The sequence below is a fragment of the Varanus komodoensis genome, unplaced genomic scaffold (assembly GCF_004798865.1).
Source record: "Varanus komodoensis strain SLA01 unplaced genomic scaffold, ASM479886v1 scaffold1, whole genome shotgun sequence".
Taxonomy (NCBI): Eukaryota; Metazoa; Chordata; class Lepidosauria; order Squamata; family Varanidae; genus Varanus; species Varanus komodoensis.
The window spans coordinates 135,169,786-135,183,962 of NW_025335268.1; the positions used below are offsets into that span (position 1 = coordinate 135,169,786).

The 14,177-nt window shown below is 39.0% G+C and overlaps 1 protein-coding gene across 6 annotated transcripts in view; it reads right to left on the reverse strand.

The window, feature by feature from the left end:
• The window catches only part of ST7L (suppression of tumorigenicity 7 like), a 55,235-nt gene extending 41,924 nt beyond the window's left edge, over nucleotides 1-13,311 (reverse strand). For 5 of the 6 annotated variants that reach the window (XR_006416401.1, XM_044447263.1, XM_044447253.1 and 2 more), the window contains exons 1-5: nucleotides 13,119-13,311; nucleotides 7,257-7,339; nucleotides 5,293-5,458; nucleotides 3,952-4,006; nucleotides 3,218-3,333 (exon numbers count right to left, since the gene is read on the reverse strand). Coding sequence is in view for 5 of the 6 variants with exons in the window: in XM_044447263.1 (XP_044303198.1) it covers nucleotides 3,218-3,333; nucleotides 3,952-4,006; nucleotides 5,293-5,458; nucleotides 7,257-7,339; nucleotides 13,119-13,311 (613 nt within the window). In the remaining variant the exon portion in view is untranslated. The remainder of the gene's footprint in view (nucleotides 1-3,217; nucleotides 3,334-3,951; nucleotides 4,007-5,292; nucleotides 5,459-7,256; nucleotides 7,340-13,118) is intronic. The other variant, XM_044447245.1, reaches the window with a different exon arrangement.
• Between the last annotated feature and the right edge of the window lie 866 nt (nucleotides 13,312-14,177).

Here is a 14,177-nt window from a genome sequence, read left to right on the forward strand (position 1 = left end):
TTTCTCTGCTGGCTGCACAACAGGATGTACCACTGATAGATGCTTGTTCAATGCCGGAAGACTGATGGAATTGGCCTTGCTGTTTCTTTATTACCTTCCAGTAGGTGCTGGCAATATGAGGACTCATGAAGGCCCTCATCAATGATACATGGGGTGGGGGGTAATCTCAGTTTTTGGAAACCAAACCTTTCCTAATTCTGAAAAGGCTATTAACTAAGTACTCTTGAAGTGATAGCACAATTCTCTAACAGTTTATTCTGAAGAAAATTCAATTTAAATAAGAGGGCTTTACTCCCAAGTAAGCAAGTGTAGGATTGAAGCCTGACTATCTGATCTTTCTCAATTTTCATAAAAAAAAAAACTGGAGACACTATATATGTTTCTTTTGGAACTAAACCTGCAACTGGTCCAGCAAGAGTAATGTGGAAAATGTTGGAACATTTTTCTGGAAACATAATGTTAGTTTTGGCTTAGATGATGAGACAATATACTACATTCATACAACAAAAACACAGTTCTCATATCATTAAACATATCATCAGATCAACTCCCAGACAGCTAGCTCTTGCTGATTTAGAAGAACTAGTAAGCATTAACAAATCATCTAACAAAAGCCAGATATGCCTTTGCTTTCAAGATGGGGGTAGCTAATATGCAACCCCCAAGGCAATTTTGTGCAATCAGAAGCTCCAAAAATCCCGTAATATCAGATTTTTTTAACATTCACAAATACACAGATTTTCCAACTTTACTGTTTTTAAATGACAAAGTCCAGACAACCTGACAGATAGACATAAGTGAAGCAATAGCTTTTAATTTTAGGGTGATATTCCTACTGTTCCAGGAGACTAGGCAGGTTAGCATGCTACAAAAAGGGATCTAAGCATCAGGCCAGTAGAAGTCAGTCCCTCCAAAGGGCTTGCCATACATCAATAACATGTTCAACATCAAGCTTTGGTGAGTTTCCATGGAACAGCAATTTCTAAGCTGTGAGGGAAGCCACTAAAGCTTTGGACACCATCAAACATGGCATCTTTCTGGGGTGACTGAGTTGAACGTAGGAGACATGCATTGCAGTGGTTCTGCTCTTACAGAGTGCTATCTCCAGAAGGTGGTACATGGATAATATTGTTCAACCCTTTGGATTATCCAGTATAACATTATTCAGGAGTCTGTTCTGTCCCCCATGCTGTTTAGCATCTACATGAAACCACTGACTTGGGTCATCCAGCATTTTGGAGTGCATTGCCATTACTATGTTAAGGATACACAGCTCCAATTCTCTTTTTCATCATCAGCAGGTGAAGCTGTGAATGTGCTAAACTGTGTGGCTGTGACAATGGACTGGATGGAGGCTAACAAACTGAACCTTAACCCAGAGAAGACTGATGCTGTTAGTGGGTGGATTCTTTGACCAGATAGATGGATTCAACCTGTTCTAGATGGGGTTGCTCTCCCTCTGAAGGAGCAGGTTTGGGCCTTAAGGGTTCTCCTTGATCCATTTTTGCCACTTGAGGTTCAGGTGGACCAGCTACACTCCTATTTGGACAGGGGTAGGCAGATTTCAGTAATCTACACTCTGGTAATCTCTAAATTAGATTACTGCAATCCACTTTATGTGGGGCTGCCCACATGCAGAATGCAGCAGCCATATTAATAACTGGGACCTGTAGGTCCAAACATATAAAATCAATTCTGGCACATTTGCATTGACTGCCTGTATGCTTTCAGGAGCAATTCAAGGTGTTCGTTTTAACCTTTAAAGCCTTAAATAGCTTGGGACCACAATCCTTTTTAGAATGTCTCTCCCAACTACGATCTACTAAGACCTCCAAAAAGCGTGAACTCTGGGAAAGGGATGGAGAGCAGCAGCAAAGGCGGAGTGGGACTTTCTCTGTGGTGGCCCTGCATCTCTGGAACAATCTCCCCACTGTGGCCTACCTGGCACCAAACTTGTCTTCCTTTAGCAGCCAGATTAAGATGTCCCTTTATGACTAGACCTTTAAAAACTTCAACACCCAGGAACTTGAGGGGATTACCCATCCCATGTGTTTCTGCAGTCATTCTTTGTTGCTGTTTGTGTTTAGCTTTTTAAACTTTAACATTTCTCTATTTTATGCTATTTTATTGTATTTTATTATCTTGTTTTTATGGATTGTTGTCATCACCTTGAGTGCTTTTGCTATGGGACAGTACAGAAATTTAATCAACCAGGCAATTAATTAATAAGCCTCTGGGCTGATCTATACATTTGGAAAACTGGATGATACATACAGTACTTCTTCAAACCTTACCACTTCAGAACATAACTGCAAGATCACATTTCTGAATCCTTCACCATGTAAAGATACTGTTTGCAAGCCTGGAAAAAGACAGCCTGCCAATGAGGTTCTGAGACCAGACCTAACATGATGTTAGTTATTTTATCTGCAGGCTGACAGCACAGAAAGCATTGAAACAAACAATGCCCCATGCACTTGCATTTTTCCAAGCAGCTAGAGACTTGAGGAAAGTACAAAATCCACAGGACCCTGAGGGCAGTTGGATCAAAGAGAGAAAGAGAATGAGAACCCTCTCACTATGAAGGGGTGTAAAATGGGCCACCCACTCTTTATGAGCAAAGATTAGTCGAAGCATTACTTTCCCTATGCCAGCTCACCTTTTGACAGCTGTCAAGGGAAAGTAAAAACAAGAACAAAAAGGCCCGACAATGCTCAGTAGAAAGAGTCAGCATTTTTAAGGACATTTCATATCCATACATTGATTTCATTTTCTGGGCTTTTTAGAAAGGTGGGGAATCTCCAGTCCATGTGCCAAACCTGAATCTCAGACTGGACTTACAGGCCCTCAGGTCATGCTCCCTCTCATGAAGCTCCCTCTAACTAACTGCTATCATTTACACAGTTGTGTTCTGTCCTACAACCACAAAGCAGAACTTTGCACATGCTGAAGAAGAAGAATGCCTGGATGCAAATGTCTTTATTTCCCTATTGCATACTGAGCAAAGATAAGTATTACATATGCAACTCTACCCACTTTTGTCTCAGGCCATACCCATGATAGAAATGTACGCCCAACAAGTATGAAGAGAGATAATATGGGTCTCAACAGGAAAACAGTTCCCCACCATTAAATTAGAACAACAGTTTCCAACAACAAAAGCACATCCCATTTGCATTTTTATCTTTCACAAAGTAAAAAGTATATATATTGATACCAGCATCTGAAGGTCGAAACAAGTCTGTTTCACATGTGAAAAAAGTCTGATGATCCTGAGCAGACAAGTTCATATCGTAGTATGTAAGTGGCTCCTTTCCAGTCACCCACGTGTATCTCCAAAAGAGAAAAAGAAGTTTCATTAAAAGTAGAATCCAATGCTCGTCTAGCCAAACTTAAGCCTCACTGAAGTAAATGAGGCTTACTCCCAAGCAAGTGTGTACAGGATTGTAGCCTAAATGACACACACACACACACACACACACAAAAGACTAAGAAGTATATTATTCTGAGCAGATTAAACTTTTTGTATGCATTGTATGATGAAACTGAATAAAGGCAAGTTGTACATGAAAGACAGGAGGAGATTCTTTCTCCAGTAAAGAGTATCAATCTTGGTGTGGATATTTTTATTCACTACATGTTCCAGTGCTTGCTGGAAATGTGCATTCAGTCGCATGATGGTTATTGTTCTATTTGCACATAAGAAATGATAAATTCACTATGCCTGAGAATATGAATGTCTGAAAAACTGACCCTAACCTTAAATGTAACTGTCCTGCCCTTACAAAAGAAAGAATTAGTCATCTATCCAAGCAGGTCCCCACTATGTCTTGGTCTATGGAATCCTTCAGAAGGCACAAGATTGTGAACTTGTGACAAACCAAAAAATCTTACTCCAATTGCTACAAAAACAAACAAACAAGCAAGCAAGCAAGCAAACAAACACAATACCTGCTATATTCTGCTCCTCTAAAAAGATTCAGGGGATTTCTCCATACCTTGCACTCTATGAAATGAAACAGATTTTAATTTTAATATTCTACCAGAAATACAGGCCCTTGATAGATTTGTTTCTGCATGCTGAGCCCCAGTTCATGCATAATAATCTTGGTCCAATAAATTGAATATAATTATGTTTGCACAGGATTTAAGTATATAAAAGTTTCTTCCAAAATAACCATAGTTTGAACAATCAAAAATGTACAAAGGGCTCATAAATTTCCCCTTTTCACACTTGAGGCTTGGCATTCCATTTTAATTTCCTTGTTTAGTGTTCTTCATATTTTACAATGACATCCACATCTGCAAACTAATCAAAATCATAAACCATGCTGTGAAGCAGGCTTGAAATCCTGGAATACAAGCACTAGCCACAGTATGAATATTTAGAAGTCATAGCAAGGATATGAGTACTAAAGAAAAAACAGAAGAAAATAAATCAGTGATAAGAGATGGGGAAGCACATAGGTCCTTCCAACTGTGGCTTCATTGCTTGCTTGAATGAAGCCAGCACTTCAAGAAAGCAGTATTTTATTATTACAGGAAATGTGAAAAGCCAGATATTCTCAAAATGCTTTCACTTAGGGTGCCATCCAATACCGCTGTCCATAACCCTCCAAACCTGAAGGATTATGGGCATTCAACTGAAAACAGGATTATGGGCTTCCAAACAATGTCACCCTGCAGAAGGCAACAGATTTTAGACATCTATGTATTTTGACTTTGCTTGTAAGGTGAATGGACTGAGGAACTGCTGTGATTCCTTGTATCTCAGGAGGGCCTCATTCTTCTCCTCCATGACCAGCCTACAACACCTCAAAAGTTGCATTTGGGACTTGGAGCCACAGTGAGTAAAAAAAGAACATCACTAACTTTGAAGGGGAAGATAGGCTGCTCCATGGGCAGAGCTCTATACATTACCGAAGTCAGAACTGGGACTCCAATCTATCCTATGGCTTTCTAGACAGTGTCTAGTGGCCACATGATTGCACCCTCAGATGCATATAATTGGAGGTAGATCTTGCATCATATTACAAATAAAATTATATTGTTTGGGGATTTGCAAGAGTTCCACAAACAGTAACTAAAACATCTCTTACCCAGACAATTCCTAGCACCAATCCAATATACTTCACCATTTCTCTTACTCTGATTATTTTAAGACAGACAAAAGATTATCAGATAGAAAAGTGAAAGCATTTACCAAAGTAAATAGTTTGCATTTACCAACCTTGGCTAAGACCAGCTATTATAAATTACATTCACGGAAAGTCAGACATTAGAAGCAATCACCTGATAGACTCTGCCTGTTCATCTCATTTTCTCCATTAGTAGCAGAGAAAGTTGCCTGTTGAGAACTAGTGTTCTCTGTTCCTCCAATAAGTGGCCGCAAATGGCTCACGGATACCTGTTCAATGAAAGATGTGCCATATTTTCTGAAGTACCACCATTCAAATATCTGCAATAAGAAACCAAAAAGTAATACACCTATACAAAACCAAACATTATTTCCATCAAATAAAAAGGCAGTTTGCCCATAGAGCCAAACAAAACACAAACTCTTCTGGACAAAAATGCAGAAACATGGAGTAAAATGAGTTATTCAGCTGAACAACCCTGCATAGATGAAAAACATTTTCACCTTTTTTGAGTTAATTTAACACTGCATAGACCTAAGGCAACTGAAGAAATAAGCCCATTTGCAATTGCACATAAGCCTTTCCTGTAGAAGTACCACAAAACCATTCCAGTTTATAATCTGTGCTTCCATAATATTGCTGTAAAATATAAAAAATTATCAATAAGAATAATGTTGCAAATCACTAACTTGTATTTTTAAAAAAATGCTAAGGCTGTGGTTTCTTTTTTTGTATAAGAGCTCCACCTAGAGTTCAGTTGGTAAATCAACAATGCTTTTCATCCTCAAGATAGCAAAGCCATAGATGTGCCTAACACAAAGACCTCTCAAATTTCTTATAACAGAGGGGTATAAACAGTGGGGTTCTCCTGTACTGTGACTTTTTAAAACTTGTTCATTGGTCATATGAAATTAGAAAAGAAGTGAGGTGTCCAGATTTGCCTATAAAGTTTTTTTAAGATAATGAAATAAAAAAGGAATAAAATATATCCAAAATGCAAAAAGTTGGGGGAATGGGCATTAAAATGATAAATACGGTTCAGTTTACGCAAGTGTAAGAAAAGCACATTGGGACAATAAACTCGAGCTTCAAATATTGAAGAGGTCTGAAACTGCAGTTACTGATTCAGGAAAGAGATCTTAGAGCTGTGGTAGGTAACTCAATGAAAATGCCCACTCAATATGCAGCCATGGGAAAAGGGAAAATTTTGGGACCATTAGGAAAAGAACCAAAACTAAAACTGCCAACATCATAATCATAATGGCATTACAGAATTCTGTGGTGCAAACACACTTGCAAAATTGTGTATAGTTCTGGTCACTACTTCTCAAAAACAATACTATCACATTGGAAAAAGATACAGAAGAGAGCAACCAAAATGACCACTTAGTAAAACCCTGGAGAGGAGGCCTTTTAGCTTAGGAAAAATCAGTGTGGTTTGATTCAAATAAAGAAAAAGGTTGATTAAAATAAAGTTTCCCACAGAAAGTTTTATACATTTCCTAAACAATGTTGCAAATTTGGATGCTAAACCTTGATTAGTATTGAATGTTAGTCCTACATGCAGTAGACCCACCGAAATGAAAGAAACTTCATTAAAACCATTTTTATACCACCCAATAACCAAGGCTATTGAGGGTTTTTTAAAAAAATTAAAGTTTTAAAGTTTAAAAAATAAACATGAGCATACACAAGAAACATAGACAAGATACAATTAACTTAAAATGACAAAACCGTATTTCTTGACTGACACAGTAAAAGAAAAATATGCCTCTCAAAGGAGGTTTAACAAAACAGCAATAAAACCCTAAATGAGAGAACAGAACTTGAAGCTAATTTGCAATCCGATATCTGTCAAACCTGCATCAACATACTTCTTTTCCTGGAAGGCAACAAAAGTGACTAGATAAATCGGATTTATCTAATCAGAAGTAAAACTGAGTTTTTCTTGTTCTCTGATTGTCTATAAAGGCTGAAAATTAGTATACTGTACTGGTTTTTAACATTATAAAAGCCAATTAGTCCAACTATTAGCATAGTCTCATTTCCTCTATAGTTTTTGTTCTGTAGGACCGACACAAATTCCAGTAAAAGAGAAAACAGAGAACAAATACTTACAAATATCAGACCGGATATCAAAGATGAAGTTCCCGTAAGTGCAACATAGAATTTTGGAGTCAGTGTGCTCAAGAAAACAGTCACTGCCAATAAAATAGGACAGCATTATCAATACATTTGCTTCCCCAAGAATGTCTGCTAATATTACATACGAAGCACTTTCAGATACACAGTTAGGTCTACTTTTGGCTACTGGCACATCTTGAAAAGTTTGAATGAGAACTTGGGCTTGACTATAGGTGTGGTTACATATGGACTTCAAAAGCCCTGCATGGACTATTACAAAATGCATCACGAAAGCATAATGGCAAAACAGGGTACTTGACTAGAATCACTTTTTAAGCCCACGTTGGGCTTAAAGTAAATGGTCCTAAGCACTTATAGGAAAAGTTGAACGTTACTAGGAAAGCTACCAAACCTACAAATCAGTGCCAAAAGTAAATATAATAAGCTGCCATACTTCAAGAAATTGAGAACTTCAATGAAAAACACTAACAGTAGTCTTAAATGTCTTTCCCTAGCTGGTGCCCTTCATATATTTTAAATGCCTGACCCTTCAGCTCAGGAAGTCTTATCATTCGTCAAAAATGCTGGGAGTTGTCATCCAAAACATATGGAGGGTACCAAGTTGAGGAAGATGGCAATGACAATCTTAGTTAAAATTTTAGCTTTAGCTAATTTAGGTAAGGTTAAATGCAAGGATCCCTGACGGAGAAACACATCTTAATGCAAGGTAGTTTAACTCAAACAATGGATGAGTTTACATGACATGGCAACCCACCCTGGTATGGGCTGTTCATGGGACAATCCATGGTGTGCCTAACAAATGACTGGAATCACTGTTGATTGTCACTTCTCCCCTTCTCCCTTAGTCCTCCCTCAGGTGACTGGCATGACACAAATGATCTTGTCTCCTCTCAATCCTGTCATCATCCCTTTTACAGTTGCCAATTTTTATTTATTTTTTAGATCAATTTTTACTTCAAAGGGACAACCCGTCCAAAGCATCTTAGTGACACATTGGAACAGCTATTACTGCTTCACCACCTTTGTTCTATGCCATAAAGGTGTACAAACATCTTTGTTAATTTAAAAAATATTTTTCTTTTTTTGTCACTAGTTTGGAGTTGAGCTAATATGCAAGCTCAGCTACCTGAAGCCTTGCCTGATCAATGTCTACAATAACCCATAGTCAAGAGTCAAGAATGGGCTGAACATGATTTATCATTACACCATAGGTCATTGCTCAAATATGTTGTTTGAATCTAGTCCAGAGTTTGTTAACCATGAACAAGCCATGAAGAGAACCTGTGATTTGTTGCTGGGTTGTGAACTGTGGGTTGTTCATACTGAAGAAGCTATGGCTAGTACAGCTGGATTCAGACAATATCATAATCCACATTTCAGCAACCGCCCACAATCCACACTTGCATGTGGGTTATCATGTTGTTTGAATTCAGCCACAGTCTATAATTGCAAGAAATAAAGAACAGTCTTGCAGGTGTGAATAACATAGAACTAAAAAAATACAAATCTACATTCTGTTTCAGATCAAACCTTCAGTTCTGATTTTCCATAACAAGGAATTTTGTTATGGAATCAACTTTAGTCAAAAAGTGCAGTGTTCCAAAACTGCATACTATATATATCAAGAGATTTATTTTGCTGCTCCTCATGGCACAATACTATTCATGTTTAAACAGAAAAACATCTTACAGATCCTAATATACTAATGCTGCAATCTTATGCACACTTACTTGGCTGGGAAATATTAGAAGCTAAAGGTGTTTTCTCAGTCTAAATTTGTATATGATGACATCCTTAAAGAGTTAATGAAAGTACTACTGGAATGTGATTCTTAAAAATATTTCATTAGCATAGCACTTCCAACCTGCAAGTTGTGGACAGCTTTCATTCATATTCCATATTTTCAAAGAAACAATGTGACGGAATGACTGTGTCCCAGCTTACTGAATAAATCCCTAGTTTAGCTAGAATTACCTCCAAGCAGAAAAAGAAAATAATAAGAAGTGTATACAGGGATGGGGAGGATTCTACTTTGAAAACTCAATAAACAAAATAGATATAACTTTACCATACTGGAGTTTTTCTGTATATCAAGGCAGATCCTCACTTAACATTTTAAATCTGACAGAAATACTACAGTTTAAATGACACAATACTTAAGTGACACTCTGAATATATGGCTGAGTCTGCAATCCTATACACAGTAAGCCATATCAATCTCTATGGAGTGTACTTTCCAGCAGATGTGCAAAGGATAGCACACTGTACATGAAAGAGTTTTCTCACAATTTCTGCATAGAGCTATCAAAGGCTATTACTCATGATGGCTGTACTGTAACTAATGCATCAGGGTCAGCATGCCTTTATAAGCTAACTGCTGGAAAGGGGGACATTGTATTCAAGTCCTGCTTGTGGGCATCTAGTTGGCCCATGTGCAGCTAAGACAACCAGACTACACAGCCCTGTGGTTGGGTCTTATGTTCTTTGGTAGTGATCAAGGAAGAACTGGGGCCTCATTTTGGTTATACTGCAATTTCAAAATGAGAAGTACAACCTGGGCCTCAGCCAGTTGGACTTCCATGTATTCTTTGCAACCAGTTCATGACTGTTTAGTAGATATTCTTCCTGCATATCTTCTGTGCCACAGGGCAGTTTTGTTCATCCTGCTTCCTAAACAGTTTTCCTTTTGAATTAGATTTTAATATGATTTTCTTGTAATTTTGCTTTAAAGTAACAATCAGCCTAGGAATAGGGGATATAAAAGTATCATTATACAAGTACTAACTCCCATTAGTTATACAGAACATATAGTCATATAGAACATTTCATTTTTTCAGCCAAAGTTTGTCTGGACCAGCATTGAAAACACTGGAAAAAGATGTAGGATTTTGTTCAACATTGTCCATTGTTCAGCTACCTAAGACACAATTCCATGCTGCACTCCAGTTAGAAGAAAGCATGTTAGATATATAGCCTAGGTTTTACTAGGAGGATGTATTTTCCATAAACATGTCCTTTCAGAAAGTTTAAAGGAAACTGCAAGTTTAGAAGAAAAAGGCCACCATAAGCAATTACATTAACATACCATTTGTGGCGAAGAAACCATCAGAGTCAAAGAGCTGATTTTACCTTATAGAACCCTAAACAGTGTGAACACTGATTCAGTCTTTCTCCTTCACTATCCTGAAGCTAAAGGTGTGTTTATTATCATGAGTGTATCAAGTTTAACAGTAACAACACAAAAAGAGGTTGTTACATCATGAGTGTAAATAAATTTTAGTATCCATTAGTTGTCTTTTCTATTTTTAACTTTGTGTAAATGACAGATTATTACTCTCCTTAATGTTGTAGAAAAGAGCAGACTGCAACTGTTAAAAATAAGCTTGTACCACACAATGCAAGGGGGAGGGGGGAGGTTGTTTCTGTTTTACACTAACAGGCAGGGCTAACCAATAGGGTACTAACAGGCATGGTCATAGGGACCATGACAACACCTAGAAAGCTACAGGATTGTTCAAATTCCTAGATATGAAGTTGAAAGAAAGGTTCAACCTTGGAGCTGGGCATGAAAAGAGACACACAGAATCCATCTCTGAGGCGTAAGGGAGAATGCATGTTAGATATAGCCTAAATTGATGGAGAAACCAGAATTATGCAAAGTACAGAAAATTCTGGATATTTATTCAATGATTATTTATACTGGTCTATGCATCAGGCACAGTTTTTCCTCTTTTTTAAAAGTAATATTAAGTCAATACTTTAAAAATGTCAGCATCTAAGGGTTCATTGTAAAAAACTTTGAATAAAATCTCCAGAACCAGCAGGAACACATAGGATCAATTTAATATCAATGTAGCTCAAAGGTAAATTAAGGTTGCAATATATTAAACTAAAATTAATTCTTGGGAAGTAAATTCCACTGCAGCTTATAATATTTAGTTCTGAGCAACACTCTCAAGTTTGAATCATAAAAATTAGCTAGCCTAGACAAAATTTCCCTGAAGCATTACTAACCATATTACAACAGTTTTGTTTTGGAGTTTGGCATATTGACTATTAGAAACAGCAGATCATTAAATGAAAAGACTAAATGGTTTGTTGATGATGAACATTTGGATACTTCAATTGGTGCAGAATAGAGCTGCCAGGTTGCTGACGGGGACTAGCCGTTGTTCTCATATAACCCCAGTTCTCCGTCAGCTCCCCTGGCTCCCGATTGAAGTCTGGGCCCAATTCAAAGTGTTGGTTATGACCTATAAAGCCCTAAACGGCTTGGGTCCTGGCTATCTAAAGGAACGCTTGCGTCCATATATGCCCTCCCACCCCTTGAGATCAGCAACAGATGCCCTTCTCCGGGAACCCTCTGTGAATGATATTAGGAGGGTGAGTACCCGGAGGAGGGCTTTCTCTGTGGTGGCACCTCACCTATGGAATGCGCTCCTCAGAGGGGTCTGCCTGGAGCCATCGTTATTTGTTTTTTGGCGCCAGGCTAAGACCTTTTTATTTAAAACTTATTTTAAGTGTTAATTTATTGGGTATTTGTAGGATTTTAAATTTTTTAAGCCGAGATGCACCGGGTTTTAATATTTTTACTGTGTAATTTTGTTCTTGTTGTGAGCCGTCCTGAGTCTTTGTTGCGATGGGGGCAGCATAAAAATGTTTTAAATAAATAAATAATTTGACAGTTCTTGTAGCCATTACAGCATCACCATTCAAGCCGTATAGCTCATTTTGTCAGAGTAAGTTTATCCTCCTAAGGTTTTTGAAATCATGACTTGCAAGAGACAATAAGACAAATGTTATAAATAAGGCACAGAACAGACATCACTATTTCTTGGGAATCCCAAAGCAGAAATCAATAGTACATTTAACTTGCATGAATATAATGAGCCCCTTGGACTTTGGTGGAACTTGGTGGGATCGCATGGCAACAGTAAGCAATGAACACATTATTCTAACATAGCTGCTTAAACATCTTTGGGATGTTTTATTGCAATATGTGATACTGCAAACTTAAGACTTAATTCTGAATAACATGGAGATTAAGCTTCAAATCACACCACATGTTAATGCAAATTCACACTATGCTTTTATCATCCCTACCATTAACTTTGTAGTATGTTTTTATTTAAATAAAAAATTTCAACCTAAAAAAAAAAAAAATCAACCTACCATTAATTTTGAACTGGTACTAGAATACAGTATTTGTAGATTTGATTAAAACATGTAGGAATCTCCCTCTCCTTTTTTTAAAAGCACAGTAAAAGACGGATGGCATTTAAGCCACATATGTCTTGCAGCCCTCAAACAAGAACTTGACATCTATTTCCAGCAAGCAACAGCTCTTACCACTGACACTGTCATTATTCAGTGCTTGCAGACAGCAACAAATGAGCACAGACCAGAGAATGTATTTATTTTTTTAAAAAAATGAAGATGACAGCAAGGACTACAAAGAATAAAATAGGAATACAGAGGTGCAGCAGAAGTGGGGGATTCTAGGGGGAGCTTAAAAACTTAATTGGCTAAAGATGAAATAAGGACACCTCTAGGGCGTGGAAGCACTTAAAATACACAGAAACGCTAGGGTGAAAGCAAAACACAACCCTTTCCTATCTTATCCTTCATCCTCACCCATGTGTCTGTATACCACGTGAATCAGGGGTCAGCAAAGCGATAGATGCTTTCATCTATCACCCCCGGAATGAATGAACCTGGCTTCGGAACCTCTCGAAAACGTCCCCCCATCGATTTCCTACCTACACACCTGAATGGGCCTTCGCTCTCCTGCCACGAGCCCCTCTTACGTTCTCAAAACTACTCCCCGCCCCTCACCTGCCGCTAAGTTGTCTCGCAACCGGAGGGGGCCCCGCAGAAAATAAAGAAGGCCGAGCGACGCCACCAAGCCCAGCGTCCGTGCCCAGGGTCCCGCCGCCAGCCTCAGCCGGTCCCACCGGCGAGGGCAGAAGCCGGCGGACTGCGAGGGAGTCGACACCGCATCCCCCTCCACAAGACCACTCTCCGCCATGGCTCCCGCCCTTCGCTTGCGAAGGCCTGGCTGGCTCGGGTAGGGAGGAGGAGGGACTACTTGGGCGCGCCCCCGCCGCCACCATTCGAACCACTCGGAAGGAACAGGGAGCGCGCATTTCCGCCTCCTCCTGCGCTGTTCGCTCGCTGCTCCCCAGCAGCTGGCGGGAGAGGCGTAGACAATCTATTTTATTTTCGGAGGTTATCTTCGCCTTCCTTTTCCTGTCGACTTACAGTCCAGCTTTAAAAGGGATGGCGGAAGATATATGTTCCTTCGACGCTTAAACCTTTATTCCTATTCGCAGCAACCTTCCCGAACCAGGCGATCTGCAGATAGGCTACAGCTCTCATCATCTTCCACAGACCTATGGATATACTGGTTGAGAAGGATGGGTGTGGTAGTCCTGTATTCTTGCAGGGTGCCCGGCTGGAGAAGGCTGATCGTGCAACCGTTCCTTGGAAATAGCATTACCTAAAGTGCATCGTGCCGGAAAGAGGCCATTGTACCTTGAGAGACCAAAAAAAAAAAAAAAAGATTTTCTTAAGGAAATCTACAAGTCTTTCAGAACTCAGGAGTGATCTGTTGTTGGGCGGAAGGATTTTTTTTTCTTTTATTTTGCAGAAAATGGTAATCAGTGGGGGCCTATAAGTTTTGGTTTTTCTTCCGAGATTAGTATATTTTTGTAATCTAAGCAAAGGTGGTTTACTGGGCTGGTGTGAGACTACATCCAGTGCTATCTCAGCAAAAGAAATATTTAGGGTGTAGCTAATTCATCCACGATTCAGCCATTCTGCCCTTATTTAAAATGGCGCCTACAATAGTTTCAACCGGCTCTACAGAATCAAAGCGGCCCCTACAGCTAAGCC